This window comes from Drosophila takahashii, chromosome X (assembly GCF_030179915.1).
Source record: "Drosophila takahashii strain IR98-3 E-12201 chromosome X, DtakHiC1v2, whole genome shotgun sequence".
Taxonomy (NCBI): Eukaryota; Metazoa; Arthropoda; class Insecta; order Diptera; family Drosophilidae; genus Drosophila; species Drosophila takahashii.
This window is the reverse complement of record NC_091683.1, coordinates 3,399,097-3,426,305: the sequence shown is the minus strand read 5'-3', so window position 1 is coordinate 3,426,305 and position 27,209 is coordinate 3,399,097. Positions and strand designations below refer to the sequence as shown.

At 39.2% G+C, this 27,209-nt stretch overlaps 2 protein-coding genes across 9 annotated transcripts in view; one reads left to right on the top strand and one right to left on the bottom strand.

Annotated features, from left to right (window-relative positions):
• LOC108056063 (uncharacterized) overlaps nucleotides 1-20,351 on the bottom strand; it is a 70,671-nt gene extending 50,320 nt beyond the window's left edge. The window contains exons 1-2 of one of the 2 annotated variants that reach the window (XM_070219138.1): nucleotides 19,463-20,351; nucleotides 18,658-18,803 (exon numbers count right to left, since the gene is read on the bottom strand). In XM_070219138.1, the coding sequence (XP_070075239.1) occupies nucleotides 18,658-18,723 (66 nt within the window). In that variant the 5' untranslated portion in view covers nucleotides 18,724-18,803; nucleotides 19,463-20,351. Of the gene's footprint in view, nucleotides 1-18,657; nucleotides 18,804-19,111; nucleotides 19,304-19,462 lie in introns of those variants that run through there. The other variant, XM_070219139.1, reaches the window with a different exon arrangement.
• On the top strand, nucleotides 1,757-27,209 carry Nost (Nostrin). Of its 7 annotated transcripts, XM_017139754.3 has the most exons (8): nucleotides 1,757-2,394; nucleotides 10,866-11,168; nucleotides 21,488-23,224; nucleotides 23,348-23,433; nucleotides 23,933-24,158; nucleotides 24,232-24,981; nucleotides 25,044-25,154; nucleotides 25,443-27,209. In XM_017139754.3, the coding sequence occupies exons 1-8, from the start codon at nucleotides 2,368-2,370 to the stop codon at nucleotides 26,244-26,246; spliced, it is 4,044 nt and encodes a 1,347-aa protein (XP_016995243.2). In that variant the 5' UTR covers nucleotides 1,757-2,367; the 3' UTR covers nucleotides 26,247-27,209. The 7 variants fall into 7 exon arrangements, with proteins under 7 accessions (XP_016995243.2, XP_016995240.2, XP_016995241.2 ...); XM_017139751.3 differs by lacking the exon at nucleotides 21,488-23,224; XM_017139752.3 differs by lacking the exon at nucleotides 21,488-23,224 and having other exon boundaries at nucleotides 10,861-11,168.

The window sequence follows — 27,209 nt, the reverse complement described above, 5'->3', positions numbered from 1 at the left end:
CTTAATTTGTATACACATTCAAGCCAAATAAATAAATATATATACTTGCAAAACGAATTGTATACTTTTGGGCTTCGGCATAAAATGAGGTGAGTCATGGACAAGAAATTAAATACAATGTTAGAATTCTATATTCTATAATCAACATATAGTCGGAAACGACATTAAGTCATCAGGTAAGTCGGAATGATGCAAATGTATTTACGACATTCCACAACCTTGACTCATATTGGACTTGGAAGCTTGGATTAACTAATTAAAATGCTTTAAAGGGGTAAAGCTTACTTAATAGACTAAATATTTTCGCAAATTTGACCATTTTTGGCATTGTCTCGGCCAAAATACTGATATTTTAGGGTAGAAAATATGAAATAAAAAGGCTAGACCAAAATAGGCGTTTTTTGGTTTTTTAGTCGTAATTTGGCCAAATCAAGGCCCTCAGAAAAAAGAGCGACTGTTCTGAGCAGCTAACAACCTAAACTAACAATCCCCATCATTTTTTGGAAAATTTATTTTTTGAAAAATTTTTGCAAATTTGATAAGGGGTAACATCATGATTTTGCAAAAAATTGATAAAAAATAAAATGTCCAGGTTTGAATGCCAATAGATAGGGAATATTATTACGAGCTCAACGAGGTATGACATTCCATATTTGGACCATTATTTACGTTTTTATGGTCGAAATACTGATTTTTTGGTTGGAAAATCAAGATCTTCATTTTTGATAAAATTATGATTTTTCTTATCGATTTTTGGCTGTAATTTGGACAAAAATAGTCCAAAATCAAAAAGGCGTACTGTTTTGAGCAGCTATTGACCCAATTATTAATATACCTACACTTTTTGGGCGATTTAAAAAAAATAATTTTCGATTAAATTTTTGCAAATTTGATAAGGGGTTACATCCTCGATTTTTTGCGAAAAATTGATCAAAAATAAAATGTCCAGGTTTGAATGCCAATCGATTGGGAATATTATTACGAGCTCAACGAGGTATGACAATCCATATTGGGACAATTATTTACGTTTTTATGGTCGAAATACTGATTTTTTGGTTGGAAAATAAGGATCTTGATTTTTGATAAAATTATGATTTTTCTTATCGATTTTTGGCTGTAACTTGGACAAAAATGGTCCAAAATCAAAAAGGCGTACTGTTTTGAGCAGCAAACAACCCAATTATTAATATCCCTGCACTTTTTGAGCGATTTAAAAAAATTAATTTTTGATCAAATTTTTGCGAAAAATTGATCAAAATTAAAATCTCCAGGTTTGAATGCCAATCGTTTGGGAATTTAATTACGAGCTCAACGAGGTATAACATTCCATATTTTGACCATTTTTTGCATTGTTTAGGCCAAAAAACTGATATTTTGGTGTGGAAATCTTGTTTATGCTATTTGTACTGTATTTAGTTACACCTTGTATTTCTCTTGCGAATATACAAACTGAAACCGTTTCTTCTCATTTTTTCAAGTTATGTCAAGATGGGAGGACAAGAAGTATTTCGCTTGTTTGTTTCGTTATTTGTACCATAAAAACCTGCCAAACAGCCCACTGTGGCGCGGAAAACCCGTCGCATCGCGGAGAGCGTTGGAGCTGTAGCGTTGAGCTGAGAGCGTTTAGAAAGCGGCGGCGATTGCGATTGCATTGGCTACCGCTCGCGGAGAGTCTTTGTGGGACTAAAAAATGAAAATGAGACTGAGGAGCGAGCCAGAGTCAAAAGCTAAAAGCCAGATTCAGTTGGCGGCGCAGACTCGACTCGTTTAGTTCGGCGTTTCGTTTCACAGAAAAGCGAGGAGCGCGCATGCGGCTTTTCCACCGCGAATTTTCCAACCGATCTGTGTATTTTTTATTGTTTTTTTTTTCTACCTGCGGCGGCCTTCCGATGACCGGGCCAAAGAGCATCTGTGTTTCTTGCGAGTGCATCTGCCTTTTTGCTGGCGAGTGTTACAATTGTCGCACGTAATCGTGCTGGCAGTTACGCCTCAGAAAGCAGCCGAAAAAATTAAAAAACAGCCAAACGGCGCAGATACAAGATACAAAAGTATCTGGTACAAAAAAACACATGCGTTACGCTCAGCTGACTCGCTGCGTTCGTTTGTATGCTGTACGCTGTATGCTGTGTGTGTGAACGTGTGCTTAGCTTAGCTAACAAATTGGTTAGATAAATTAAGCAAAAAAAAAAAACTGTGAAATTCGCGAATAAAAAATTTCAACCGAAAGCTGAAACTGAAAGTAAACAGTGCTTATATATTTAACATAATATATATATATATTACAAAATATAAAATATATAGATCACATCGTATCATACTATATTATTATATATCCCCGCTCCTTTCCCCGCGGCTGGCCGAAAAAAAATGTCACAATTCCGCGATAATTCATGGGTGAGTTGCGATCGAGTTCAGTTCGGTTCGGCTTGAGATTGGCACTAATTACCGACTAACTACCGCACGTATCCACGAGATACTTGCACTCTACTCTATCCTGCACTCAAACTAACCCGATTTGCACAATTTTTCCCTGCCCCCTGCCCTATTCGCCCTTCTCCACCCATCGATTGATGTCTTCTTAATTGGTCCAAATCGTTAATTAACCTGTGTGGCCATCTGTAAACCGATTGGCCAATTGGCCCCATGCATCTCTCGGCCTGACCCGATTTTCGAAATTTCGCAGCTCGACAAGTGCGATCCATCGATATTGGGATACACTGATAAAAACTAAACTATTAGTTGTTAGAATTTTAGAAATATTTTTAATGCCACTTCTTTTCATTGATTTTTTCTCGTTTTTCTTTAATCCATTAAATAGTTTTTGATTTTTAAAGATAGAGAAACTTTGTTAGTTACATGATAAATATATATATATAAATGCGATTTAATATTCTTTATTGTATGCAATTATTGAAGATTTAGTTTCCAATTTGTTGGTCAATGCAGACTATTTTTTTGCCAGTGCTTTTGCATTTGTGTCGCCTGCCAATTGACTGAGGAATGAGAATTTTGACAGCTTCCGAAGCTGCAAATGCATAGGGAAAACTTGGCTATATCATCATTATCATTATCATTTGGCGCCGAAACGGTGTCGAGGTCATCGAGAAAATAGCCTAATCAAATTTCTGCGCTAATCTATGGCTGTTTAATTTGCAATTTTTAATGTCTAGTGGCGAACGAAAGTCGAACAGTTTTTGAATAAATTAAGCGATGCAAAGCACACACAGGTTAAGCGGGTCAATCGGCAACGTTGACAGCGCGGGGCGAAATTTATGGATCGCCTGATTGGCTCTGCTGTGCAACCCGTTTATCTCGAACGATTTATCGCTAGCTCCCGCAATCTGCAGCCGAAATACTGCGGTAAATGTAATTAAGAAATATTTGCAATTCAAGAAATCTCGAAAAATTACTAAATTTTCAATAGTTTTTTATAAATAAATATTTATTTATTATAATTATTTATTTAAAATTTAAAAATAAATCCTCGTTATACTAAAACTTTAACTACTTTTTCTTCATCAGCTCTGACACTTTTTATCTCAAGTTGTGTCAATGGCAGAAAAACACACCTACATTTTCCTAGAAATTTCCCAAGTCAATTTCTACGTGTAATCTAGATCAAACATTATTTCCACACCTCGGGCGCCTTTTTTCCACAACTTCTGCAGTTGAAGGTCGCCCAGAGCTTTCTTTCTTTTTACACAGCCAAACAAAAGTTGAGAAAAAAGAACACAGAAATCTCTGCACTGAGCGAAACGAAATTGTTAAACAAAATATACAAGTTTATTTTATAAATTAAATGAAACTTGTATAACGACTTGTCAACTTGTCAAACGTTCATATTTGACAACTTAAGGTTTAGAGAATGTTTTTATCTTTATCGGAATGGTGAAATTGAAGAAAAACAGGGAATTTCCAGTGGTATAACTTTCTGTTTTTAGAACCCTTTGTTTTTCGCTGACTGCCTGTTGGTATTTGTACATGATGTGTTATCGCATTATGATCCATTTTTATTTGTGATAAGGTCTGCAACTCCCACACTTAAAGGCGCTCCCTCGTCTGGGCCCCCGAAAAAATCGTAAAAAAAATCGCGTAAAATAAAAATACTAAGGAAAACCAGTTGGCCTGTCCCAAAAGCGATTGCGCAAATGTCGTGACTGACTGGCGATTATCTTCTTCTGGCTGAGATTGAGATTGGAAGGTGGATGTGGATGCGCAGGTGCAGCCAAAGTCTCAAGTCTGGCTTCCTGGTCTCGGCTTCAAGTTCAATTACGGCAGATTGTCGTGAAGGCATTGGCCATGGAATATCCAGTGGATACCCAGCCGCATCCACATCCACATCCATGTTGGTCATCAGCAACTTTCACTCACCGGCGAATGACGATGACGATGTGACTCTGCCTCCTGCACATTTTGTCATCGTTTTTCATGTGGGAAAATCTCTCGCCTCTGCACAAGATCCAAAAAAGTAAGAAACAACAAAAAAAAAGCGACCTAAACGATGGGGAAGTTGTGTGTGGAGGTTTTTTTTTCTTTTTATGGAAGCTGTTTTTGGGCAGACATTGCAAAATGATTTCCACAACAAGTTGGCGGTCGTCGACGACAATGAACTTTTAATTACCCCGAAGACTCGTTTCGCAAAAGAAAGAGAAAAAATAAAAACAAAAAAAAAAGTAAAATAAAAAGAAAGGGGGTACACCTCTCATTCAAATGAGGTTCGCGGAAGGAGAAGCGAATTTTCCAAAAGGAGGAAAATCCGTGATCATATGCAATTTAATGCCTGCCCAATTTGCTGCCAAACAATCGGCTCTTTGTCTTTGCAAAACCCTCCATCTCCATCTCCGTACCTCCGTTTCCACTTCCATTTTTCCCCAGCAGCTGATTAGATTTCAATTGAGGATTTGCCGATCTGCCGATTTGCTTCCCTCGTTGATTTTCGTGGGACTGCTGTGGGCCGACAAACTGGTTGCCAAATTATGAATAAGTGTGCTGTAGGTAGGTTTTCTGATTTTCTGGCTAATAGCTAATCGGTTGGCCGGGCAATGATTAGATTTGTTGCCAAACAAAACTTTCGCCCCTGCAATTTGAGTGCTTTTTGTGCCCCTAAATTTGTACAATATATATCATATATCAATTGGATTATATATTATGGATTTTATATAAAACTTTCTTAAAAAAGAAAAATAAAAGAACATATTTTTGGTATAGCAAAATTTTACCGATATAAATAACTAAATTCTCTGTTTAAAAAACTAAAATGACTTTCAACCGGTTATCCAATCACAGAAAGATAATTTCTAAGTCCATCTTCAATGAAGCCATTTGCAATTACCAACAATCCGCTCAGTATAATAATTATAATTAGGTAGAATTAAACAAAATACGGTTAGCGATGATTTCTTTTAATGTTTACACTGCAGCTATAAAAGCCATAAAGGCCGAATAAAAAATCCCTTCGCGGTTTATGTAAGTGAGAGATATGTACTTGTTGGTAAGACCTAAACAAATTTCCAAGTATGAAAAAGATACATATTTTCGGTTGTTACCGCTGACCAAACACAGAAATTGTTGGGGCGAAAAAAAGGAAATTTTGCGACAATTAAACAGTGAAAGTCGCTAAAATGGATCGTTGTGGCATTAGCTATTACCCCCGACTTGTTATTATTGCTACCATATTTTTGCTTTTTATTTGTGTTTGTTTGCGCTGCTTAGTTGATGATATGACAGAAAGAAATACGCTTGAGAAATATGGCCAGAAAGGTGGATAGTGGATGGTGGATGGCAGAGATGATGATAAAAACTGTGTTAAAAATAATCATAATTTTTCGCTCTCTTTTCGGCTCTTTCGCTTTTGTTTGCCGCTCTGCATTTTTAATTAAATTTTCTATAGACTTTACTGCTGCTTTTTTCTATAAGTTTTCAACGAGTGCACACAAAAACCAAGCCACAAAACTAAAGCAAAAGCAAAAGCCTAAAGCTGACCTTGAAAAGGTGAATTTTTGTTGTACCGAAGATCGTCTTTTGGTTCCAGCCAAGTCACGTTCAATGCTAACCCATATACAATATACACACACATATGTGGGCCAGCATTAACGGTAATTGATTTTCAACTCAGACTGTGACCGATTCAAGAAGCCAAAGAAAACTCACCTACAAAAAGTATAAAAAAATACACACAAAAACACAGGCAAAACAGAAAAGTAACACACTTGGAAATCGGTAACAAAAACGTGATCAGACTTTGGCTCTAACCTAGGAGATCTGGCCTCGTTGGGAGCACCAAGCATACCATTTCTGATTTCTGTTTTCGGATTTCTGAGACGGCGACAAGTGTATCTTTCGGATGCGAACCGTACCGAACCAAACAAAACCCAACAAAGGGGAACGAGCAGAAGAGAACTGTTCTCATTTCTCATTTCTCGGCGGGCTGGAAAGTTGGAAAGTATTCAAATTCCCTTTCTCCATCGACATCGCGAAGCCAAAGTTATTCGACTTTTATCATACCCTCTATGAGGAATTTTCAAATCATTTATTATTATAAAATATTATTAAATTTTGCTAGCAATTTACAAATCCGTTTGGGTCACTATATCATTTAACTGTCATAAAAGAAGGCTGGCGAAACAAGTTTTATGGGAAATATTTTAGCTTAACCGACATTTGTGTGTCAAAACTTTGATGAATGGTCGCTGATTGCAGCACAATGAAAAATATAAACCAAATATATTGCGTATTTCCAAATAATACTTAATAGTCAATACAATCTACTTTCTTTTTTTCTAGTGCTTGGTATTTGCGAATTCGACCCAGAATTTTTCGTATATTTTCACTAGCTTTTAGAGAAAGACCTTTCTTCAGTTCGGTGGGAGTCAGCAGCACCCACACAAAAAGCGGTGTATTCAAAGTATTCAAAGCGACCCTGTCATTACCATTCACACACTCATCCGCATTCAGTGCTTAATATTGTTGAATGCCTCTAATTGTTGTCGGCAAATGGCAAATGGCGAACGGCGATAGATAAACAATTTACCTGAATGGAAATGCGTTGGAGAATACAAATAAATTAGCGATAAACATTTGTCACTAACCAAACGATTCATCCTTAGTCACTGAAAGCACTGACCTACAAAAATATAGAATTCTTGCTTTGAAAGTGTTGCAAAATAATTATCGATACGGCAATTTTGCAAGTATTTCTCTCTGATAAGAGAGATAAGAGAACCCAACTTAGTCAGCCAACCAAACAATAGATTGTAAAATGGGTATACCAATGACTCAAGAAAGTATGTGACTAAAGATTGAATTATATAAATCGATCAAAAATTAAAACCTAAATTAAAATATCATCACGCTCTCAATGAAATGCCTGCAAATTCTAATTTCAAATATCTAAAATTGAGCTACCACTGAAAAGTACTGTGCATTGTTTAGATGTGAGGTTGTAAGCCCATTAAATCGCTCAATATATGGAATCAGTAATTTACAGCATTGAATTGAATGAAATTCTGTAACAATAGCTGGATAATTGCTGTAGTGCAGCAACAAGGCTATTTTATAACAATAGCAATTGCGTTTTATTGAATTTATTTGGATCTTGAAAAGGTATTAAGTGTACCTACTAATAAAATCGAAATCCATAGAAGTCTTAGTTGTCAATTTTCTATTTTTTTTATTTTAGGAATTAAGATATAATATATAAAATTAGGTAAGAAATTTCTTGTATATTCGAGTGCTGGTGACTGAGTTGTTTATTTATTTCTGGCCCTCTCATAAATAAATTCCCAATAGTCAGTCATTAAGATTTACCATCATCAACCCAATATCCTTTAAGGCAACTGACTGATAAGTACTGAGTAAAATTCATGAGAAGTCCTTATTTTTATAATGCCTAGATAAAGTCAAAATTTGGGCTGAACCATTTCCTTTGTCATTGGGTAAATGGATTATAAAAAATAATTGTTACAAATTATACGATCGATCGGTCGTTCTCCTTGGGCCACTGACTTGTTGACAAGTTGAAAAGTTCGATGAACTTGAGACTACTATGTACATATAATGATAATGCCATCGATTGTCGGCCCAATTGGAGTTGAAATTGCATTGGCCAAGTGGCTCAGTTGGCAGGTGGAAGTCGTGTGGGATTTGGGTGGTCTAATCGCATTCATTGTGATTTGGATTCGGATTCGGACACTTCCTGATGCAACCTAGCCTCTCATTGATGTGCATTGTGAATGGGCTGCGGAGCGTGTAACTAAATGCGAATTCAGCTAATTGCAAAGGCATCGCAGCGAGGGCAGTTCGTATTGTTTGGGCAGAAACATTTTTAAAAACGCTTCTTTTAGCTTTAAGTGATATTATGTTTTTTAACATTTTTCTAAGTGCAAAAAGGACAAATAATATTTAAAATTATACAGTATACGGGACTATTAAATTTTCTAGACAGCAAAAATTTTAAAACGATAATATATTTTTTTAAATTTTGTTCAAGTGCAGAATTTAAATATTGCTTGTTTAATTATTCAGTATTTGGGCTTATTACATTTTATTAGCCACCCTACCCATCTTCATATCTACCACTTTTTCGTTGTGTGCATTTTAATGGCCTCGTTAAGATTTCCTATGAATAAATTGCAGTTACCAAACTCAGAAATTTCCTCTGGCACTCGCATTCCTCGCTTTTATGGTAATTGTATTTACCCAGTCATTAAACCCAACCCAGTTCAAGTTCAGCCCACCAAAAAACCTCACTAGCTTATTTATAGCTCTCCTTACGCTATCAACAGTCGATTCTATACCAGTTTTTGAGCCAAAATATATAGAACTCCCTTTTTAACACCAATATTGCGTTTCTTGTTTTTATTTTTCGCAACATAAGACCTTGATTTCCAGTTCTTTATGAGATCGCTTGGGCAAGACCCATCCAACTAGTGTGGCAACCTCCCGGTGAACTTGGTTCCGCCTTTTGGGCCAGTTTTCGGTGCGGCCTTTATATATAGGGTTTCAGCTGATTTGTGGCTTTAATTATGCCGCCTTCTTCGGGGTGTTCACTGCATTTAATTGCCAACTGCCGATTGCTTACTTACTACAGCTCAGTTACTCAGTTGACTGGTTAGACTTGTTCTACGCGAACATCTGAACTTTCTTTCGGCAATCGTCGAGAATCGGGTTTTTCTGTTTTTTCTGTGTTTTTCAGTTTTTCAACTAGCGTATGGCCCACTTCGTGCTCTCAAGCACTCATACTCATCTATGTGTGCGGCCACGGGGCGTATGCGCAATGCCGGTGTAGCAATTGTCGGTGATTTGTTTGCAAGATTGAACACTTGCAACGCAATGCCAACCGCAAGTGCGCAGTATTTTCACTGAGAAAATACACTGTTTTTGTTTTTAATATATTTAAATATATTAAATATCAGTATTTTGGCCGAAACAATGCCAAAAATGGTCAAAATATAGAATGTCATACCTCGTTGAGCTCGTACTTAAATTCCCAATCGATTGGCATTCAAACCTGTAAATTTTAATTTTGATCAATTTTTTGCAAAAAATCATGATGTAACCCCTTATCAAATTTGCTAAAATTTGATCAAAAAATAATTTTTTTAAATCGCTCAAAAAAGTGCACGGATATTAATAATTGGGTCGTTAGCTGCTCAAAACAGTACGCCTTTTTGATTTTGGACCATTTTTGTCCAAGTTACAGTCAAAAATCGATAAAAAAAATCATAATTTTAGCAAAAATCAAGATCCTAATTTTCCAACCAAAAAATCAGTATTTCGACAACTTTTGATCAACTGTAAATCGTACATTTTTCATATTTTATCTTATCGGTAGAGTTACGTTTTAATACGCGAACGATAACGATTTTGTTGTATAGCGAGAGACAATTTATGTTTTGATTTTTCTAATTGAATTTTCGGAATCTTAGGTTTATTTTTGTATGGTAATGGAATTGAATAGAAAATTGCCTTTTCGCACAGTGCAACATTTATTTACTGTCATTACCTGCTGCTACTTAGTTCAATGGTTTTTATCTACAGGCATTGACTTCGGTCATGAGTCTATAGTCTATATATAGACCCTGCTGGCTGATGCATTAGCGCGCCTTGAATCATCCTCCAGTTGGCACTTGTTTTTCAGTCTTGGCCAAACCGCCGGTCGCTTTTTTTCCCCGCCTTTTCTGCCGGAAGTTGGCGAAGCCATAGTTTTGTGCTTTTTTTCTTGTTTTTTTTTTTTGGCCGTTGACATGCCGTCACGTAGTTAATAGAAAGTGGTCAGGCCCAAAAGCGAACCTATCCCGCTCCCAAAAAAACTGAATTCCCCCCTTTCACCTCCCCCCGCACCATTTCACCTGGTACTTGGGCCATCAATATATATTTAGTATGTACGTATGTGTAATTGCGGCAAACAGTTGCGCTCAAAAATAATGGCACTGCTGATGAGCATTAATTAAAATGTAAAAATCAAATAGCATTCGTTAAAAGGTAAAAGCCTTTTCGACTTCTGTCATTAATTATTCACAAGTTTAGTTGCTCATTTTTTTGTGGAAATAGATAAAAATGCCTTGGTATTTTCATGACTGTTTGTTAATAAGAAACGAGTAAGGAAAAAACTAGAACTAAAATAATATTTTTAAATTTAATTTTAATTTTGGAGTTTAAAAGTAGTGCCAATAGATTTGACCATAGACTGTACCTAAGCTGTTGTCCATTATTGTAAATATATTTGTTGCTATTTATACGATTATTTAGCGAGTAAACCTAACTTAACTATTTTCCGCTCTGCAAAAACCCCTGCCCCGCCCCTCTCTCTCTCTCTCTCTCTTTATCTTTCTCTATATATATCTTTATCTCGCTGTGGAGAAAAGCTCGCCAATGCGCGATCCTATGGCGTTTTGAAGAGTTTGCGTAGCTCGGCCCGTTATGCCAAGGCCAAATCCAAGTCGGCCATTAATCTCAATGCCCACCTGAAGAAGCAGCAGAAACAGGAGGAAGAGAGCCCGGACAGCAAAAAGAAGAGGAACGAGGGCAAGAAAAAGGGGCTCAGACAGAGCCTCAGCGAGGATCAGCCGATCTATGCGAATGTGGATGAGGTTATACCGATACCAATATCGATCCATCTAGAAACCGAAAACGCAACCGAAGTCGATGCTCTAATGGGTAATGCACAGGTAAGAGGACCGAACTCCCAGAACCCAGAACTCAGGAACCCAGTTCTCCATCTGCATCCGGTTCCATTGCATACGCATTCGCATCCCATCCAACCGAAAACAGAAAATACCGAACTAAACAGATCCCCAGATCTCATATTAGAATCGGTGACATCAACACATTGGAGCGTTTACACTCTCATTTGTTTAGCAAGACAATCGAGTGGTGAACTGCCATCGAAATTAAATTTATTACGTGACCCCGACCGCCCTTCGCTCTACCACCCCCACAAAGCCCATAAACCCCACTTTTTTCGGTGTGAATTGATTGCGATTGTTAAACCCGTTTGTGCGACGGCATTTAGCAGCCAAGTGCAAGTTGTTCGTAAATACAAATTATATAGACAGTAGAAGCTAACAAGTATTAAGCAAATAAAGCAAATGAATCCGTCATAAAACAGAGGCTCAAGTACCCTTGTGGAAAGATTAGTTCCACTACTCATAAAACAAAGGAAATTCTAAGAAATTTACCACAAGTCATTGAAAATACTCTTTAAAGATAAATCTTACTAAAATTAATTGAAGCGAATGTCATAACGTTTTATACAGTTTTTTAAATCCCTTTAGGACCTTTTTCTCGTCCACTTGTTATATGTAAAGTAAGGTTTTAAACCTTGAAATCGTAAAAAAAATCAGAGTTTAAAGCTTCCTTTCAATTTAACATGCAAACGAGAAAACGGCCCTAACCCATGTAAACTTTATCATACATTATTTTCTTGCTTATTTGTAGGGAACTTAACTTAACTTTTAGGCAACAAAGATTTTTCTATATTTTCTAGAATATTTAATTTATTTTTCTGTTTAATACAAACATTTAAATACAAGCACCTTTATCTTAAGTCAATTAATATTTGAACTTGAATCTGATCCGCGCAGGTGTGAAACCCGACTATGGTTTGCAGCTCGACTCATTTCCGGTGCTGGTACTCGATAAACAAGTTGAAGAGCTTTACATTTTCAAATAAAAAACCTAGCCTTTTCTGCTTTTGTGGTGTTATGTTAGGCTAAATGCAATTCTGCTACTCAATTAATTATGAATCGGTGCTGGTGGTTGCCCCATTAAACTTCAGTCGCTCATTAACCTCCGCCCAACTTAACCTCCGACTAATTTATGTACAAACTATGTTCTATATTTCTCTCACCCGCAGGTAAGCACCGCTGCAACGGTAATCCGACTACTTAAGTATATTTTTCTGCAACTCGCAAAACTCCCAGACCAACAGCAACAACAACAACAATGACAAGTAAGTTTCATAAATGTCACAACACGGGTTAATTTAAATTTCAGACACCAAAAAAAATACAAAAAATAAACAAACAAAAAATATCCGCAAATAGAGAAGAAACCCGAACTACGGGTTTTCGCGTACTCGAATGTCGGTCAAGCGGCAAGTGCAGCGTTCATGTGAGCGGCATCGGCTTCGGCTTCCACCGATTCCGATTATAATCCCCAAACCCCCCTACAAACTGCATAAATCTCAAGCGCATGCCTATCGTTATGGTTATGCAACCGGGAACGGAACCCGACGATCCGAAGATCCATAATACCGGTACTTGTCAACGGCGTCGCCTCACTCAGCACGTGCATTTAGCTGCTTAAATTTATTGTATCACTCCGCAGACGTCGCCGATGGTGCACAGTGGGACCAAGGAGTGCGGAAATATAAACGGATTTATTGGATAAAGAATGCCTTGAAATCAAGGAACCAAAAAACCAAACAAAGGAATTAAATTCTTTAATAAAAATGCGCGAAAGGAAAAAAATGGAAACTATTTGGGGATTTTTTAATCAACTAAAAGGAAAAAATGAAAATATTTTGTTAAATTACTATTTTTTTTGCAACTTGTTAAATTTTTATTTTCCTGAAATCAAAAGTTTTTTACTTTTGGATAATTGAAAAGTGAAATTTCTGGTGACAATTAAAGAACCCAAAAAAAAAAATGAAAAATGTATAATTTCCATAATTTATGCAGTCTCAAAAATGTTTGCCACTTAGCCATTAACCGCACAATTAATTAATCATCGAGGCCCACTGTGCAACGGTACATTGGCGGGCCAATCAGCAGTACCGCTTTGCATGCTGCGCAGACGGGACGGCTGCGCAGTCCGTGGTATTTGTATTGGTGTACCGTAAGTCGGCGCAGCTTGCCATTCAAATGTTTGGCCTACGCGTTGTCAACGAAAATAGCAAAGTAACAATAACAATAACAAATGCAAAAACAATAACAGCGCAGCAGGAGCGACCGGAGGACCGGACCGCCAACGTGTGCGAGCGAGAGGGGGCGATTGAGAATGCGATGAGAACAGGTGCAGCATCCTCCTGCGCCGGCGCAACAAGCTATGCGCTCTCTCTCTCGCTCTCTTTATAGGCACAGTGGGTCAGAATGATGATTTTGGTGCAAAACAAGAGGATTTCTATAAACGTTTTAATAAAATATGTGGTGCCTTTGTATTATTATAATAATATTATAATATTATTGTCCTTGGACAAATTCTAAATAAAGATATTAAAATAAGTAATACATGTGGTTTGGCCTAATTTGAACAGAACTTTTTTTAATAATGGAAAATAGAAACTATCAATTTAACAAGAAGCTAAATTGTATCCTAATTAAGGGCAAGAATCTCTATAAATAAGAACCTTCATAAATATTTATATTGCGATAATAGAATTTAATAATGTTTCAATTATAAAACAATTTTTTCTTGTGGGGCGATCTGAGCTATGTGGATTTGAGCTCTCCGCATTTAGCTCCACCTGCTCCACTGTGCGCTGCCTCTGCTTCTGCAACTGCCGCTGCCCTCTGGTTCTGGCAGCGCTCCACCGGCAGAGGAGGAGCTCAGTCTGCTGCCGCGCGTTGTTGACGTCGCCTCGTCGACGTCGCTTCTTCATCGCCGTTCTAAATTTAGTCGCCGACGCCGACGTCGCGCGCTTGTGTTAATGTCGCCGCTGCTGCCGTCGACAAATAACAATAATATTATTCACGATAATTACAGTTTTATTTATTATTTTCGGTAAATTTTGCGCCAGTTTGTACAGTTTCACACATATAGAGATGTATGAACAATTTGTTGTTTGCATAACCGCAACGCAAATTAGCTAATTGTCTTTTTTTCCAGTGTTCTAGTGTGTGTGTGCGAGTGCGAAACGTGCGAAGTAACAACAACAACAATATATTGCAGTGAATTAGGATTTTGTTTTTTGATTGATTTCATTTGGAATCGAATGAGAATTGTTTTCGTGTGACTTCTCCAATCCCCCAGAACCTTTTAGAGATATGTAAAAGCGATACTTTTGTTTTGAAGAAACCGCTACAGTCGCTGCCCCCTGCAACGGTTTTCTTCATCGTCGGCATCCCCACAGAAAGAAAAAACGAGCATGAAGACCAAATGTAATGATTTTACAGGGAATTATAATATAGATATCTACTATTTCTTGCCTGATACTCATCGCGATTTATGATTATTAAGATGTTAAAATTAGAACATGATCAATTTAATGATTTTACAGGGTATTTTTATATAGATATCAATTTATGATTATTAAGTTGCTAAAATTATTAGAGATTGATTAATATAATAATTTTGTTCAGTGCACCTTGCATCTTGTACTTTTTTATAGCAAATGAAATAGTGTCAGATTGGGGTTCTTTTAATTTTCGCTATCTGCCGACCTTGTTGCCGCCTCCAAAATGAGCTCAAGTTTGCCGTGCACCGTGACAAATGACAAACGCATCTGTCAGATGCATTTCTCCTCCGAATGTATCTTCATCTTCGGCTGCAATAAATTGGCGAATTTTCCTTGGCAAAAGCAACTGCAATACACACTATTCAAAACAGCCCAAATGGCCGAAAAACCAAAGTCTAAACATCTTGAAAATGTGCCAATTATTTTTGTACAATTCCCAAATAGAACACAATAAAAACCATAGACCGTGTCTACGCATCCATATACACATATATCTGTCCGATTTCTGCGGTATATATGTACGTATTTATAGATATTATGTGATCTTTACATGAATGTTCGCTTTTGATGGCCGGTTCTTTGGTTTAGCCGAGCGATTAGCATAATTATTTATGGCCCAGCAATTGTTCGCGGGCCTTTTGCCAGAACTTTATTGTATTGAATAGCGATTAACCGTTAGGAATCGATCGCCAGATCCACAGTGGAGCCTCAATAAATGTTATTGAGAACTAAGTAAATTATTATAATGTTTAAAGAGTCTTTAAAAAACTTTTTTATTGCCATTTTGGTTTTCAAAGGGTTAACCTATCCGATTCAAAAGTTCGACCTATCAAGGCTGTACTGTAATTCGACAGTTAATTAGGCACAGATACCATATTCAACGGATTCCAAAGACAAACACAATGACGAAAAACAAAGCATAAGCCCAAAATGACCGAATGTCGAATAAAAATAAATGCAGCCGCTTTTTAGACGCTTCTTCTGCTTCAGCTTCTTCTTCTTCTGGGTCTTCTGGCCGCAGTCTTTGGGGCCCTTCTTATTCTTCTACGTCTCTTCTCTTCTCGCCCATTTTTAAAGAACAAACGCATTTCTAACAAGATTGACAGCCACTCAAAGTAAAGGAGGGAGTGAGATGGCCGGCATTCTCTGTTTCGCCTGTCTAACGGCATTCGGCAGAAGAATTAAGGCGAAAAACCTAAAAAAACTAAGAAAATACTACTAAATAAAAGCTCTTCAAAAGCTGCAGCACATTGCATGCATTACATCGTCATGTCAATGACATTTAAGAGAAAAAATTGATTGAGGCGGCACTGCCGAACGGGTTAATTGCCTTAACCCCTGACACCCACATGAACCTACATATAGGAAAAGTGCACTCACATGAGGAAGAACTTCTTGGGTTGGAGTGACCAAGTTCCAAGTTAAATGACGTTTTTTAATTGACCCAATGACAAGCCTTTTTAAAATCAAGTTACATTAAGCGTCCACACACAAAAAGGGGGAAATAATAGAAATTATCTGTATTTTCCATTTATGAAATATTTAATACGTGACCAAAGCTTAGATCTTATAGAGTAGAAATCTAGTAAGTTCTTTTTAAACTTATATAACACCCTGCTCACATTTGGCGATTACATAGCAATTTCCCCTTAAACGGAACCCGATGATAAGGAAATTTTCGCCAACCTCCTTATCGTTCATTGTAATCCGTTTATCTATCTTATCAGCTATCTGCACCTGTATCTGTATCTGTATCTCCCACCATCTCATCGTCTTGACACCTCAGCGAACGTGACCTACCCGAGTCAGGTGGTTTTGGATGAGATCAGATCAGATCGCATCAGATCAGACCATAGATTAAAGACGAAAGTCTTAACAGAAAACCATTTGAATGGCATTCGAGAAATGCGGCGAAAGGCAAACAGAGTGGTTTGGTTCGGTTGCCTCATTAAGAGAATTATTTTTGCATTCGGGTTCGGATCTCAGGTCTCAGACCTTGCGCATTTGGCGCAACATCTTGCGATAAGTTGTGAAAATATTTGCGTAAGTGAAACAGAAAGCGTCGACTCGACATACAGACACTGTCTATAAGGTTTTTCGGTTCGCCTTTACTTTTCATTATTTCTTTTTCGCTTTTCTCTATTTTTGGCTGGCGCAGAGAGATCGAAAGATCATCCGGATCGCACACGATGCCAAGTGTAAAGGGCAGGAAAATCGTTTTACTTTTTTTCTCCCCTTTTTTTGGCAACAACAAGTTTAGCGTTTTGTATATTGTTCTAGACATTAAATGAGATAAATGCGCCCAATAAAATACTGCTGGAATAAGATTAATGCCAAGCAAATAGTCGCATAACAACGCGAAACACCGCACTTTGTAGAAAAGAAAACGATTCAGGATCAGTTCAATTCAAGGTATCTGTATCTTTTAATGGAAAAACGAATCCCATGAATGGTTTACTATATCCAGGTGTTCGCGAGACTTTCGCACATTTTGTTTATGGGAATCAATTTCTATTTTATATTTATGTACAATGCGACACGACGGACGTAGTTCAGTGCCAGGCATTGAGAGGTGTGGATATAGAGTTTTCCAAAGGGGATTCAATTGTACACTAAGAGAAAATGAATTAACCCAATGAATTGGTATAATTAAGTGACTATCTTTGGTTATTTTATTTAATTTTTTAAAGCGATTTAAGTACAAGAAATTATTTCGAGGCTATATATTCCATATATGTATTTTTTTTTAATTTACTTGTAATTTTTCTATGTGCACCTGCCGGTCTAACTTTGAATTGATATAAAAACTGAAGCTGAGCTCAGCGATAAATCAGTCGACTGTCGTTAAACGTCGAAGGAAAATCGCAGTTCGGAAGTGAAATTGAAAATAGAAATGGGCGAGAGGAAACTAAATTGGGTATTTGAGTATTCGAGAGGACCTGCTCTGTACGGCCTTGCGATGACCTTGACTGTGGATCCATCCATTGGATCGATCTTCACTGCAGTCCGGTACCACCAATTATGGCGATTAATTCCTTTTATTAATCATAAATTGCCATAAAACGAAGGTCCCCAGCAAAGGGAATCGCAATTGTCGGTGGCTGCAATTGCCGCAGTTGGCAACTCTATTTATAGAGACGACCAAAGGGCCCACGGGCAGGCTTATTCACTGTTTATCTTCTTGGGTCCTGCCCCCCCATATCCCATATGATCTTCCGTCTTCCGTCCGTCTGGCCATAATTTATGTTATTTGACTTTTAAACCTGGGATGCGAGATGTTGGCAGAAGGCTTTCCATAATTGCAGGTTCCTCTCGGTTTGCCTCACCTCTTTTTGATACTCCACCCGTTGCACTTGGAAAAAATGTGCTCAGACTGGGAAAAAATTAGAGCTCTTATCTTGCTTCCTGGAATAACTAGTCTCTAATTAGATGACTTCATCTGTGCAAATATATGTTCATATCTTTTATTCAAGATGAATAAGCTAAAGAATAGTTGATAAGAATGACTTTGTCTAGACCGCATGATCTTTATCATAAAAAAATTTTTTTTTCGGTCAGAACCAGTTGGGAATTTTAGGAAAACTTTTTGGAAATAGTGGATTTTGTGAATTTTTTCTCACTTTCGTTTTATCTAGTAGAAAATCGCTTAACCTTACCCCCACGTTTTTTGGTCCAGTGTAGCACTGCTTGCACACTGCTTCCTCGACTGCTTGAGCGGCTTTTCAGCTAAGCTCGCTCATTAGTTGAATTGTCTTTTGACTTGTCACACACTCCACTTTATTGCACTCCACTTGCCTCCGCGAAACGTGACATATCGCAGACGGAGCGATTAACCCCTCTCGCTCCCTCTACTGCTTATTAACCCTCTGGTTTTTTTCTTTTTTTTTTTCATCTTCTTGGCCCCTGCTTCTTTCTCGATGCAAATGCTATTAGCCGCAACAACAAACAAGTGCAAAATGTAATTAAATTGTTTTACTTACTACGGTTTCGCACGTCGGCCATTTGAATCGCGAAAAGTGTAACAAAGGCAACCCAGATATCCACATAAATACCGGTACAGTGGGCACTTGTTAAAAGCACTCGCGATTTGTTCTTCAATTAACTTTGAGGTGGGGAAACTTGAACACTGGAAAGATACAAAATGTGATTTTTTATTAAAATATTTTCAAAATTAAATATTTTATAAATATTTTTGTTATTACTCAAATTGTGAAAGAAGGAGACCCTAATCAATTGTAACATTATTCTTAAATCTTTTATTTTATTTTTTTTTACCTTTTGGGAAAAATCACTTTCAAACAGCTATCAAAGGGTTAAAGCGACTTTCAATTTACTAATTAGGTATTATTTTTGTATATTGTTTAGGAGTCTCCACTGTATAATATAGGTGTACATTGTATGTATGCATTTGTAGAAACTTAGCACGAATCTTACATCACAATACAGTTATAGCAACTGGGGCTTAATGATCGTCTCTTGTCCCCAGTTCTTTACTCTCCTCTTCTTCTCCTCTCCTCTCTTCCCATCCCTTTCCCCTTTCCACTGCTCCACTTTGGGGATGCAATTGCAACAACAGAAATCGGAGTTAACCCGCGTTATATGCACATTTGTAATTAGAAAATACGTTCTGCCTAGGGAAAAATTAAAAACAATTTGCATTTCATTCAAGCGAAGTAAACGAAATTGGAAAAGGGAGGCGGAGAGGGGGAGAAATCGTCGAGAATAGCCATTATCTGACTTAACTCGAAAGTAAATAGTTCATAAATAAATGATTTATATAATTACCAACACGGAATGACTGGTCATGGCGGCGAAGAAGAAGAAGTCGACGGAACAGCAGCGGAACGAAGTGATCATAAAAATTCCACAATAGAGGTTAGAAAATAGATCTAATGGCTTTCACACTGGATTACAAGAAATTGGTTTTGTTAATTTAGTTCAATCAGTTGCACTTTTGTATAAATGGGTTCATAAATATGTTTGTACGTTTTTTGTTTATTTCCAAATTTAAAAATTGATGTCAAAAAAAAAGCGAAAAAGTATTACGTGTGCTCTTGCAAAAATATTAGTGAAAAATTAATATTGATTTTTTAAAGGTTTAAATAGAAAAGTAATTTTGAATTTTTGTGTTGTAAAAAAAAAAAAGTTTTTTTTTTTATTTTTTTTAAACACGTTTAGAATTATTTATTCATTATTTTATTTATTATTATTTTTTGAACACTTTTTTTATATTTTTTACACACTTCTATTAACACGACCGCTGCTGTGGGGCCACACTTGATCGGCCAGACACAAAACAGAAAAGGAGACAGGCAGTCGTCGCTGCCGCTGCGCAGTCGATGGGGGCGCCACGGGCGGCGACTTGGCAGCCTTTGGTTTTGTTTTTCCATCTTTTCCAGTGGCCAACGCAGCGATTTGTGCGTTCGCTTCTTCTTCCTCACCGCCGCCTTCTTCGAGCAACCACTGCTCCCCATTTTTCAATCCTCTTTTTCCCACCCTTTTCATGTCCCCCTTCGCCGCTGTCTTATTCTGGAACCGTTTTGTAATCTCTACCTGAATCGAAAACTGGAGCAGAGAGGAAGGGAATTCCAGGAAAAGAGAGAGGGGGCAGGGAAAGAGGTGGGGAGAGAGAGGGTCAGGAGTCACCAGAAGGTGAAGTCCCCTTCTCTTTGCCTTTCTCCTCACCTGATTCTTCACACCTTTCTTGAGTCATTTTTCTCCTATTCCTTCTCCACCTCCTTTTCCTTTCTGCGCCCTGTGTTTATGTTATCTGTGTGCTTTAAGTATGTAGGTGAACATCGCCCACTACAGGGTATTACGGGTATATTGCGGATTAACCATTTATGAGAAAGAGGCTTCCAGTGGAATTTAGGTTGCCTTAGGCCATGGTTTCCAGTTCCAATTTCCATGTGAACTAATTTGGGGAGTTAATGGCTTTTCCATTTCATCCATTGCTTCACTTACTCGTGGATGTTCTTCAAGAAAAGGTGTTTCGGCAAAGTGCTTAAAATAACTAATTACTTTTGTGATTGAGAGTGACTAAAAGGTATGTGGGAATATGTTTTTAAATTGAAAGTTATTGAGTAATTGAGAAATATTAAAAAAGAAATAAAATATTACTTTATTTTATATACATATATATAAATGTGTGTTAGACTACTTGTCGTGTATTTGTGACTTGCAAGAATTGCATATTTTTAGCATTATAAAACAATGCGCATTAATTAAATCTCATAGAAAAACAATTTTTAGAAAGTGTTTACCGTCAAATACTTTCGATGTTTGTAAATTTAGTCACAAAGTACGCGTTGCATTTTATATTTCTATTTGTTATTGCCAGGGAATTTATTTTTGGTTTTTTAACACCATAACTTCTTTATAACTTCGAATTGAATCCGCAAATAACTGTTGCTTACACACTTTTTTAATTCCTCAACTGCACTGAAGAAGATAATTTTTAAGTCGCAATATAATTATTCCACTTGTGTTTGAGCATAAAATAGAATAACTGTTAAGCGTTCCCGAAAACGGAAACCTTCCCATTGACAAGCGTCACTTCCAGGTCGACTCACGCTCTCCTTTTTGGGGCTCTCTCTTGCGTCTTGCTTCTTGCCGATTAGAAGCGGCTCAGTTTGCTCTCCCCCTTTTCACCTTTCCTTTGGCCCCTGCTGCCTGCTGCAGTTGTTGTTGCTCCCCCTCTCACCTACTCGCACTCACGCACTCACACACACACGAACGAGAGTGCAAGTTGTGGAATTGGAATTGGAATTTGTTGTAATGTTTTTGTGTCTTGTGTCATAAATCGAACAGCCGTCGACGATGAACCTGCATAGATTCAAGCGGGGCGGCAAATATAATACCGCCATGGCCGATCTGCCCCAAGTGCCCATCGGGGATAGTGCCAATAATACGAATAATACGGGAAATACCAATAACAATACCAGTGTCGGTGCTAATAACAACAACAATGTGAGCAGCAATAACAACAACCACAATTCCAGTGGCGGAGCCAAGGGATTTCTGGGCAGGATCAAGCGATACTCGGTGCTGGGAAATCGCCTGGGACGTCGCCATCTCGGCAGTATGAATCTGAATCCATCGACCAACGACGGCGATAACTCAGTTTCGCCCAGTAAACTTCACACCGGCAGCTACAACATGACCGGCAGTCATTCGGATGACCATCGCTTGGAGATCGGTGCTCCCGTTTTGATATCCACCACCACTCTGGACACGGATCGTTTCGATGTCACCGAGGCGAGGCTCAAGCAGATTGGCGGCGGCATAGCCATGAACTCAAACATAGTGAGAACCCTGACGCCCAGGAGTTCGGATGAGGATGAGTTTGTGGACGCCAGGAGCAGTCCGCAGGAGATGGAGAGCGATGAGAATAGCAAGAATCAGAAGGAAACCGAGGAGGATACCAAGAAGGAACCACAGCAGGCGGAGGAGAAAAAAGATGTAAAGGAAGAACCAGAAGAACCCGAGGAGCCGGAACAATTTCAGACCCCCAAACACGAGGTTGTGGAGGAACAGCAGATGGTTGTCCCTCATGAGGTGAAGCGACCCACAACCCCAGTACCCACCGATATGGAACCTCCAATGCGACGACCTCGCATTGGCCGCCAGCAAAGGCAATCGCAGTCCGTGCAGAATCTTCATCGCAGCGTTACGATCTACCTGCACAAGTCGAATTCGATGGTTCTGGACATGAACGTTACGGCACCGGCCAAACTGGGACTCGATCTGAATGTACCCGAGTTGCCGGAACTCTTTGGCGCCAGCGAACTCAGTTTGGCGGCCAGTGATAATCAGGAGAATAATAAGGAGAATCAACCGAAGCCATCCGCCGAGCGGTCACCCATACCAAATGGTGGCTTCTTGGCCCAACAGCCGCACTTCAAGAGCCTGGACTCGTTTCAGCTCAACTCGCACTCGCACTCCCGGTCCCACCTGAGTTCCCATCAGAGTTCCCGCCAAAGTTTGGCCTGCAGCAGCGGCGGAGGCGAAAGCCATGGGGAATACGACTTTGATCTCAAGTCGGTCAGCTGCCAGAGCCTCAATCCCCAGAATCTCTTTGTGTCCATTGACGAGCTGCAGGAGCTGTCTCGTCAGATCAACGAAACCGAGGACTTTGGCAAGGAGATCGATCTGGAGTACTGTACGCATCGCGATCAACTGAAGCCCAGCGAGCGCAGGATTACGCTGCTGAAGAACAAGAACCAGACGCTGATCAACTTCAATCACAACAAGGAGAAGCTGCGCAAGGGCTGGCACGGCATGAAGCACTGGCTGGGCGAGGAGGGCTCCAGGATCAAGGAGGCAGTGCGTCAGCAGACGCCGCTCAAGCGTCTGGCCCAATCGCGGAGCAATCTCAACCAGTCGACCCAGGATGCCAGTCGCGTATCGCTGTCGCCGGATCGCAGTCGTCGCGAAATGACCGAGAGCTGCGAGGATGTCACCGAACGCACCGAAATGGAGTCGTCCGTGTCGCACCGCAACAGCGAGGAGGATCTGTCGCCGCATGCCAAGCGGTTCAAGGATGAGGTACAGGTCCATGTAGTAGTTGTTCTAGTTGTTGTTGGTCGGGGGTTTGCGTAATGGGGAGGTTTTATCTGCCGGCTAAAACGGTTTACTAATCGGTTAACTCTTTGGTATCCAAAAAAACAGGGACAGAACGGCTTCGAGGAACTTCGGCGATATGTAAAACAGGGCGGCGACTTCAGCAAGGAGCTAATTTTCGTCCTGCAGGAGAGGTGAGTTTAGAATTTTTTAAGGGATTTTAAAATTGAATTTGAGATGTCATAATTGAGTTGGCCCACCAATTAAATAAATTAAAATAAAAAAAAAAATAATAATAAAAAAAAGAAAATAATAAAAAAAAAAAATAATAAAAAAAATAAAAAATAAAAATTATGAAAAGAAATAATAAAAAATAAAATAACGAAAAATATAATACAAAAATAATAATAGTAATAAAAAAAATAATAAAAAAAAATAAAAAATAATAAAAAAAAAATAAAAAATAAATATATATATAATATAATATAATATAAAATATAACTTAAAAGAGCATTAAATGTAAATATGGTGATGAAATAATACAAAATTAAAAATTTAAGATAATAAATAAATAAAAACTAAAAATATTGAAATTGATTAAATATTATAAATGTTATGTAATGAGTTTAAAAAATTTTACAAATAAAAATATTACATATAAACATAATAATAAATACATTTCTCTTAATACAGAGCCGACTCGGAGCTCATCTACTCCAAGTCGCTGTCGAAGCTGGCCAACAAGCTGAACAAGGCCGGCAGGGAGATCCCCGGGAGCGTGGCCGACGCCTGGCGTGGAGTGGCTACGGAGATGGAGAGCCGCAGCGACATCCATCGCCAGTTGGCGGCCTCGCTCACCGATGAGCTGGTCAAGCCGCTCAAGAGCGTCGTCGAAGGACACCACAAGGCACGCAAGACGGTATATTACATTGCTATAAATACTAAAAAAAATATTATATATATTAAATACATGGAATTTCCAACTTCCTCAGGTCGAGAGCAATGTGGACAAGGCTGCCCGAGTGCTGGGCGAATGGCGGGCCAGCGAGGCGAAGGCCAAGAAGGCCTCCCACACGGCGGCCCGCGAGAACGAGAAGCTGCAGGACGCAATGCTGGACGTGCGCATCCAGAAGTCGCCATCGATCGCCCTGCTCCACCAGGGCCCCAACAAGCAGGCCGCCGAGAAGGAGCTCAAGTCGGCGGAGAAGGACTGCGTTAAGTTGGACAACAAGCGCAAGAAGGCCGAGGAGGCGGTAAAGCGGGCGGATGTCGAGTACTACACCCTGTGCGTCCGTGCGGAGCGTGCCCGTGTCGACTGGGAGATGGCCGTGCTGCGTGGAAGTGCCCAGCTCCAGAGCAGCGAGCAGCAGCGACTGGGCAATATGCACAACTTTGCCCAGCAGTACGCGCGTCTCATCTCGGACATGAATCCCATTCTGGGTGGCCTGAGCACCCGGCTGCAGCCGCAGCTGGAGGCCTGCAATGTGGCCAAGGATATGCAGGTGGTGCGCCACATCCGCCGCAACTCGGAGGGTCCCTCAGAGCAGCTGCTGCCTGATTTCTACTGCGAGCACACCACGCTGGCCATGAACCGCGAGCGCCGCAAGCACGCCCTCATTAAGCTGCTCCAACTGGTCAAGTCGGACCTGGAGCGCGAGCGCCGATCCCGCGACGGATTGAGGGGCCTGTCGCAGTCGCTCAACCACCAGGAGCACCAGAATATCACCGACAAGCTCTATCACGTGGGTTTCTTATATTATTTTATGCCTTATTGTTGTACTCAATTGTATATCGTTACTTGCAGATCCGCTCCATGCTGACCTATTTGGAGGGCGCCCGCCTCAAGCTGCACTCGGCCCTCTTGGAGCTGGACCACAAGCCCAGGACCACTCACCCACTGGCCCAGCACATTCAGGTGGGCGTTAGAGCTTGAAATAATAATTGCATATAATATTTTCAATTTAAATTATTTTTAACAGTCATTTTTAATGTCAATTTTTATTTAATTTATTCTTAAAAATAATTTTTAATATCAATTTCCATTTAAATTATTCTTGAAAATCATTTAAAATAATATTTTCATTTAAATTATTCTTAAAAATCGTTTTAAATATTAATTTCTAATTAAAATATATTTTAAATCATACTTGTAATGCTTATGTAATAAAATTCTAATGCAATATCTTCATATTAAATCCCACAGATCACCCGTGACCGCACTGGATTGCAGCAGAGCATCCTGAAGGTGCCCAACTGGCTAAAGAACAACGACAAGTCGCAGACGCAGCAATCGACCAGTATGCTGGCGCACGATGTCACCGATATAACCAATACTAACCACGAGGATGAGCTGCCCGAGGAGAACGGCTCCTCGCACCTGCACAGCAGCAGCAATAGCAATAACAACAGCAACGGCTCCTGCACGGACATCAGTTCGGTGGTGAAGCAGTTCAACCGGAGCAAGAGCAACATCGAGACCAATTTCACCAGCCAACCAAAGATAATCTCGACTACAAATGCCGCGGTGGCCGTCGCCGCGTCCGTTAAGTCCAAAACTCTGGCCAATCTCCAGGATGGTCATCATCAGAATCACCATAATCACAATCACCATCACCAACATCACCATCATGATCGCGGCCAGGCGGATGGTGGATCCAATCAGCAGGACTCGGACTTCGATGAGTTCAGCTCGCAGGACGAGGACGAGGATGAGCTGCCGGAGAAGTCACAGGAGCAGCCTAATCCAGCCATCAAGGCGCAAATGCAGACGCAGCATTTCTATCAGAATGCGCAGGATCTGCAGAAGAGCCAGAAGGACGAATCCGGTCCGATATTGGGGCGCTGCAAGGCGCTCTACAGCTACACCCCGAAGCTCTACGACGAGCTGGAACTGAGTCCCGGCGACATCATCGAGGTGCATGCCAAGCAGGACGACGGCTGGTGGCTGGGCGCCCTGCGCAACCACATCGGCATCTTTCCGGCCACCTATGTGGAGGAGTGCGCCTAGGATCGCTCCAGGATTCCAGGATCCCTCCATAGTTATAAGTGCGAATGAACGAGTGCGACTGCCAAATGAGTGCGTGTGTTGTGGAGCGATTTGTTTGACATAAAACCATTGGGAGGAGAAGGTAATCCTCGGGAGAGTCAAGGCTATTTTTGAAATTACTGCCAATATTTTCTATCTATCTTAATATCGATTTATATTCGACGAACAAAAATTACAGGCACTAGATCAACTTTGAAACTGCCAACATTTTCTATAAACCAAATACCAAATTTACACGTATTTTCAACCCACAAGAAACAACGAAGAAACACTTGCTAGGGGATATTTTCTTTAAAATCAAAAAAGTTACATTTGCTTAGATTTCTGCGTAATTGTCAGATGAAAATCATAGTTATTTTTTTCACAAGAAAAATTTAAATTCGAAAGAAAGTTAAGAAATATTTACAATTCAAGTTACATCATTTTGGACAAAAACTAAGAGCGAAAATGAATATCTTATGTTTTTTTATAAACCTATTTAGCCATTGGAAAAAGCGAACAGAAACAGAAACTCTTTTTTCATGGTAATATTCTTGGTAGACAAGTAAAAAAATGATGTTGTTCAAACGAAATCATAACAGCACAGAACTAACGATCTTTCAATATTGAAAATGCTGACATTTTGCCTTTGAGCAAATACTTTTTGATTTCTTAAAGATAGTCCAAGTGACGAGTACTTTTTGAGTTTTGCCAATAGAACCGTTTGCCAATAGAACCGTTTTTAATTTGTAGCCAGACAAAAAACACCAAAAATTAAGCCTATAATTTAGTTTCCTAATTTGCTTATAAGGATTATTTATTTTCTCCTGCGTTTATTTATTTCAAACAAATCGATCTACTTTAGTGATACATTTTAAGCATACTATGTAATCTACGAGTAACGATTGTATTAAATTTTATTTTTTTTATTTTTTTAACTACCAA